Raw genomic sequence first — 7159 nt, forward strand, 5'->3', positions numbered from 1 at the left:
ATGAAAATCTAAAAAACCGAAATTCGGTATATATAAATAGGACGATGAAAAGAAAATCAGTCAGTCCTTCTACAAGGATCAAACGTTTAACATTAGGGAATCGTAGATTTCTTGAATCTCTAGGATTAACGGTTTTGAAATAATATTTTGATCCAGTATAAAAAACAGCAATGAATTTTGAAATATTAAACGTAAACGAAAAAGCTGCATATGATCATTCAATTTATTATGGAGAAAGACATACACACTTGCCTTATTCTAACAGTTCATATAACTATGATGATGAAATAAGAATTCCTATTGAACATCAAGATTTATACACTTTTCCTCATTTGAGTACATTGCATATAGAGGGTAAGATTATTGTGAAAAATGAAATCGACGAAATTGTACAGAAACCAGAAATCAAATTTGTAAATAATGGCGTTCTTTTGTTGTTTAATCAAATAAGATATGAAATTGCTGGAGTCGTTGTGGATAGTATTAGAAACCCAGGGTTAGCGTCCACCATGAAAGGATATGTAACGTATAACAGTAATGAAAGCGTAGCTCTGGAGAATGCTGGATGGTTTCCTAAAAAAGATTCGAATATAATTAAAGAAAATGGAACTTTTGAAGTTTCGATTCCATTAAAAATAATTTTTGGCTTTTGCGAAGATTTCAAAAAGGCTATTTTGAATGTAAGACAAGAGCTTGTTTTAGTTCGTTCTAATACCGATGTAAATGCTTTAATTTCTTCAAATGATAAATACAAAATTAAAGTAGAACTTAGTAAAATATGCTGGAAAATGCATCACTTGTCCGTGTCCGATGCCGAAAGGATCGCCTTGATCGATATTGTAAGGAGCAACAGGGAATTGGATATTATGTTTAGAAGTAAAGAATTACATGAATTTGCGCCACCAGTTCAATCGATAACTAATACTTGGACTATTAAAACTTCCTTAGAAAAACCTCAGTACATACTTTTTGCATTGCAACAGGGAAGAAAAAATCAATTGAAGAAAAACTACAGTCAATTTGATCATTGTAATCTGAGAGATGTAAAATTGTATCTTAACGATACCATGTATCCCTACGACAACTTGAATGTTGATTTCACAAATAATCGTTATGCAATTCTCTATGATATGTTTAAAGAGTTCCAGACATCGTTCTTATCCAAAACTAGCGAGCCATTATTCGATAAGGATGAATTTAAAGAAAAGACACCCATAGTAGTAATCGACTGTTCTAAACAAACGGAAGCTTTGAAGAGAGGCCCCGTTACAATTACGTTGTGGTTTGAAACGACCGCAGGTATTCCAGCAGACACCACAGCCTACTGTCTTATTCTTCACGACCGAATGGTAAAATACATTCCTGCACAAGATGTCGTCAGAGTGTTGTGAATAATTTAATATGTTACTGTATTTAAAATTAATGTATTATGTTTGAGGGGTAAATAAAACTACATATACAACCATTTTTGTGTATTTTATTTATGACAACCAAAAATTACATCTAAAGTTTTCTTATAATCATCTAATTTAATTGAGGGCCATCTTGCTGCATCTGGTCCTTCGGTCCATCCTAATGGTAATTCAGGATTAGCTTCACCTTTGACAATGTTCTTTTTGAGCCAGGTGAAAATTCTTTTGTGCTCCTGATTTTCAGAGGGCTTAAATGTGAAGGAATCGTAATTGATTATCGTTAGAGCCTCAAAGAATGTAGTGAGTGCTTTGTGATTTGCCAAATATGCAGCTCGACACATAAATTCGTCAACACATTGCTCGATCCGTCGGTAATTTTTCTGGATATTTTCAACAGGATAGAAGATATCCCCCAGATTCTGCCAGCGATGATCACTTAATAATTTATAAATAAAAGATTTATAAACTAGTGAATTATCAAGGTAGTTGGTGGTCATTAAAAACTCCAAAGAAGCATAATTTAAATTTTCAATGTTGTCTCTTTCACATATATTTAGAAATGCATCAATATAACTGTCAAGAGATTGTTTCTTTTGTAGGAGTACACATATGTCAAGAGTAAAAAAACCAACTTCATTTTCAGCAATCCATTTAAATACTTCATCCGGTACAATAAATTCTGCTTTTTCAATAATGTAAAGGAACAAATTTAATTTTGTCCTATCATTCGCAGCGGCGCGAACATAAATTTTATACACATTTTCGGATGCACAAAATGCTTGCAAATCAACAAATTGTCTCAAGTCAGACATTGTAGTAATGTGAAATCACCAACATCGAATAAATCATCAGCTAACTTAAACTGCTTTTATATTATAATTCCCCACTCTTCACATTTCTGGTGGCGAAATATGATATCCCCAAGGTCGCGTATCCGTTGCAAATCTTGCAACAATTCTCTTATCATCATTATGGCTGAGAACTATTTTCTCCTGTTTTATTGTGTAAACAATATGATGTTTTGATTTGATGAGATTTTGGGACTTTTCGTAATTTCGGCTATTAAATAAGCATTCTTTATAATTTTCGAATGTTATTGTTTTAAGTGAAGCTTTCGTACTACCTTTGGATTTCTTAACTACCTTTTTATTAAAATCATCCTTTGCAACTCTATATGCATACATTTTCGATCTGAGACCCACAAATTCTAACATAATCTTACCGTTATTTTCATCTTTCATCAAACCTGGCACTTTTTTATTTTTTTGTTCTATACCATAAACATTATACAAATCATAGTCTGAAGTATCAAACCGATGAGAATCTTTCTTAATATATTCGTATATATCACCTACATGAAATTCGTAAATTAGACTGTCAGTGTCGGTGTAAAGCAACTTTGCATTATTGTTAAATGTTTCCTTAATATAACCATAGTGGAATTCATAGAGAAAAGTTTTAGAAATATCTAAAATACAAAAACCGACATAAATTGGTTTATTTAAAAACACCTCTAATTTACTCATTTCGATGATAGCTGAATCATCATCAAATACAACGGAACTGTGAAAATTTGGTTTAGAAATAAGAGAACGAACTCCCCATCGTCCCTCCCATTTACTGACCAATCGAATATCCCTATGTTTTCGAACATTTTCCATGCATTTACCATAAATAGCGTTAATCATTAATTTAAAAAAATCTTTTTCAAAATCGTTCTTCGCTTGCTGTCTAAGCCTTGTATTTAAGTCTATATATTCCTTTAACCACGCAGACTGTTCGAATTTAAGAACACGATGTACACATTTTATTTTCATACCAAATTTTATATACATTTTTAAATTCCTATAATGTATAACATAATTTTTCTTAGGATATAAAGTCAATAACAACTTTTTAAGTTTAGACCTTGAAATGGGAGGTATCATGTGCTCTGGAGCTAAAGGTAAATCGCTATGTATTTCATGCAAATCTACTGGATAATCCAAATCGCATTCAATAATATAACCAGTTGTGGAATTATCAGAAGTATCTAAGATATCTGAAATATTGAAATTTTCTACAAATTCAAATTTCCCATACGGTAAACATTGAGACATTGCCGCTCCGTAAAGGTTATTAACATCAAAATACATTAAATAGGTACTATCTTGTGAAGGATCATATTCGTCTTTATTCATGTACTTATTATTGGCTTTACCGTATCTATTAGAACACTGGGAAACTCCACCTCTAATACCTCTCTCGACAAAAAGGACTTTATCTATATCCGTTAAGAGTTCTAGTTTAATTTTTGTCGTTTTTAACATGGCATCAAATGTTAAGCCTGGTGCAGTATAATAATGTAAGGGATCAAGTTGATAAGTATTTAAACACGTAGTTCGAAATGCTTCGAATACGTCGGCTAGAAGAAGCACATCTGTTTTTAAATATAAATCGGAATATTCTCCTAATGTACGAATATTGAAAGTATTCCAAACTTTGATAGCGTGAGAATAATCTTCATCTTTAATATCTTGTTCGTTTAAGCGGCTATAAAAATCCTTTTTTTCGGGAAGTTTTGTTTCAAGGAGTTTCTCCCAGGAATTTATATAATCATAAGGGAACACTCCTTTTCTGTTTAACAAATAAAATTCTTCCATATTATTACAATTTGTCTGAGTAATAATTTTTTGTGAATTATCTAAATTGGAAGAAAGCTTGTCTAAACTGTAGGGCATAAATCTGAAAGAATCAATAAATCGTAAACTAACTTTTGTATCATCGACAAATTTAGTAAATGAAATATATCTTTCTTTATTGATGGGAAGCAATTTAATGTCACCTTTTATTGAATTTGAAAGTTCTTTAATAAAAAAATGTGCGTCATATCCACTCATATTATGAAACACCACAGGTATAACACAAATATCTTTATAATTTAAATTACAATTCTGATGTGCAGCGCCCCTATACATTCCAGTTAAGTGATTATGATCGCGCACTTTAACGTTATTTTCTGAAAATGTTTTTTTACATATATGACATATTTGTGAGGATTCAAACTGCTCACGTTCTTGTGTAGTTAATTTTTCCATAGATATAATGTTTTGAAATTTGTTGTTACAAAAATGAGACAATTGATTTAACTCTTGAACAAACCATTGGATGCTATCTTTACCTCGATACAAACGAAATCTGGAAAGAGAATTATCATATGAACAGTGAAAATAGTATGCAACACTGTATGCAACATGTTTTTGATAAGGATTGGTTTTACAAGTAGTGGACATGTGGTCTTTTGAATAATCAAGAAGAATACTCTCGAGATCTGCGTATATAGTAAAAGGTACTTTCTCTTGATATCTATAATTTTGAAAATACAAATAATTTTCGTTTTCTGATGGCAATCTTATGGAATATTTATTAATACTCTGACATGTAGTTTTATGTTTTTGGAGTAACTCCTCTGTAGTGAAATGATTTAAACATCTTTCGCATATATAAAATTTACATTTATGGAGGGAAAGTTGCTTAGCTAAAAGAGCTGACAAATTTTTGATCCACACAAAATGATAGAGCAATTGACGATCTTCAAAGTGATCATTGTCGTTTTTTGTATTTTGTATTTGTGTTTCAGCAGGTAGCATAAGCAAATTAATTACTTTATTAGAATTTAAAAACCTTGTGCTTAAACGACAAGGTAAAACTTTTTTCTCCTCGATGCAGTACAAATTAATTGCAAGATTGTTGAGTTCTTCAAATTTTTGAATGTCTTTAATTGTGATTGGAAAGTCTAAATTATCATATTTCAACACATTTTTGAAGTGTGGATACGACGATTTTCGATGTGAATTTTTATCGGTAGGGAATAAAGCTGAAACTATTGCCCATAGAAAACAATATTCATCATCATTTTGAACATTAATTATTGCATGTTTTTTTTTAATGCAAGCTGGTGTGGACACGAAAGTTGAGTAACCAAATTTGATTGGATCATATTTATTTATGTTAATTTTCAATCCTAAAATCTCATACAACGCCCAACCGGAGTCCTTTTCCGCAAATTCTTCTAATTTCTTCATTATCTTATCAACAACGTTCTCTTCGTACCATTGCTTTAAATCTGTATATGCATCAATGTGCTGATTTTTTGTGGAGAATGTTTTAACGTCTGTTTCACCAGAGTGCGGTTTAATAAAATTTGCCGAAAAAATTACATTTACTTTTAGCATCGTGTTTTTTAGCTCTTTTCTAATTCTAAACATAAAACATTTAAAAGATTGTCGAAAAAACTGAAGAGGATCTTTAATGTGATGATTAATTATAAATCCTGTACGAATTCTTTGTTCAAAACAAGATTCTATGTCTTGCCAGGTTACGTTTGCCGTAGGTTTAAATTTGTCTCTTTTAAAATAACCTTCTCCAATTTTTAGAGACAATTGTTTTTTTTTATTTAAAAGCTTGAAGCGGTAAAATTTTAAATAAGCTAGACTTGTTTCTAAGGAATTAGCATTTTCTAAAATATTTTCTCGATGTATTTTACATCTAAGTGCTTTTCTAATTATTCTAATGCTGGTATTTATATATACTAAAAAATTTTTAATTTCTTCGATTGTTTTGATTTTACTAATATATTCATGAATTAGCTTAAGCGAGCCTTTACATATAGCCGTCACTGTTTCCTGCGGATGCATTTCTTTTTTTTTTTTTTGCTGTCGAACTTGTTTATCACAGTAGAAAGAAGAGCACTATTATTTTTCTTTATTTTTCTGTGGAATACCTTCTTATTTATATGTGAACGAAATTTCCGATTGTAACTCACAACTCAACAAATTTAATAAAAATCAGCGAAAAATGAGACGCGTATTTTTGCAAGCTCAGAAAAACAACTAAATTATCAACTTCAGCGTAATTAAGAAAATGTAATCTGTAGTAAAAGTGGAGGAAAATAGCAAGAGTGGGGATTGATAATGTGTATAAATGGGAGATCACCCGCAAGAGTTATAACAGTCCTCAACAAATTGAAGATCACAGTCAGTCCTCAACACTTAAGAAAAATATATATAAACAACAAAATGGGTAAGCTTGTCTTTATTACTATTAAATAAAAATCCTAATTGTTTTTCTTTTTTTTTTATTTAGAGCAATTTGTCATATGCCCGTTTGACAGAAGCCATAGGCTTCTTGAGAGCCGATTGAAGCGCCATATTTTTAATTGTCATCGTGAGGCCTGGGAGCGGGAGAGATGTCTTCGTGAGGCTGCTTCCAGAGCATCCCATACGCCACCATCACCACCACCACGAGCACCACCACCACCGCCAATAATAGAATGCCCAGACAACTGGGATAATGAAATTAGTCAAACGTACGTCCCCTCCATGAGTAGGGAGCTGCTTCTGGACAGAACGGCAATCAATAATTATAAGTCAGTTTTTAGAAGAAAATAATAAAATAATTATAGTAATTTGTTTCGGTCCGTTTATCGCTACCACCCTACCATGACTTACCACCTCTACAAGCTTGCTATTCGAGTGTGTGTATACAAGAACATAACTAGTCTAAAATGTTTCTGCCTATCAACGTGATGGTACTATTAAGTGCGCTTGTTGAAAACAACTTATATATCTATACCACGCCAAACATAACTCTTCTGTATATTCAGACGTATGAAAAGGAATGTTGGGAAAAAATGACTCCGATCAATATAATCGAAACCAGTTATCATCTCTTCTATGCGAAAAATATCACAACGCAAAATTATTTGG

At 31.7% G+C, this 7159-nt stretch overlaps 2 protein-coding genes across 2 annotated transcripts; one reads left to right on the forward strand and one right to left on the reverse strand.

The window, feature by feature from the left end:
• Nucleotides 1-2302: 2302 nt before the first annotated feature.
• Nucleotides 2303-4054, reverse strand: LOC135120549 (uncharacterized). The gene has a single exon (XM_064044877.1). It carries the CDS (start codon nt 4052-4054, stop codon nt 2303-2305), a length of 1752 nt encoding a protein of 583 aa, XP_063900947.1.
• Nucleotides 4055-5862: 1808 nt separating this feature from the next.
• Nucleotides 5863-6858, forward strand: LOC135120550 (uncharacterized). Its single transcript, XM_064044878.1, has 2 exons — nt 5863-6473; nt 6537-6858. Exons 1-2 carry the CDS (start codon nt 6365-6367, stop codon nt 6839-6841), a joined length of 414 nt encoding a protein of 137 aa, XP_063900948.1. The 5' UTR covers nt 5863-6364; the 3' UTR covers nt 6842-6858.
• The last annotated feature ends 301 nt before the right edge of the window (nt 6859-7159 follow it).

This window comes from Zophobas morio, unplaced genomic scaffold (assembly GCF_036711695.1).
Source record: "Zophobas morio isolate AGI-343-1 ecotype UQ-CSIRO unplaced genomic scaffold, CSIRO_AGI_Zmor_V1 ptg000397l, whole genome shotgun sequence".
Classification (NCBI taxonomy): Eukaryota; Metazoa; Arthropoda; class Insecta; order Coleoptera; family Tenebrionidae; genus Zophobas; species Zophobas morio.

Bases quoted from the DNA above. Each gene is read 5' to 3' on its own strand.
- LOC135120550 (XM_064044878.1), top strand. From the start codon at position 6,365: ATGTGTATAAATGGGAGATCACCCGCAAGAGTTATAACAGTCCTCAAC. The intron at 6,474-6,536 runs GTAAGCTTGTCT...TTTTTTATTTAG, and splicing joins ATATATAAACAACAAAATGG to AGCAATTTGTCATATGCCCG.
- LOC135120549 (XM_064044877.1), bottom strand. From the start codon at position 4,054: ATGGAAGAATTTTATTTGTTAAACAGAAAAGGAGTGTTCCCTTATGAT.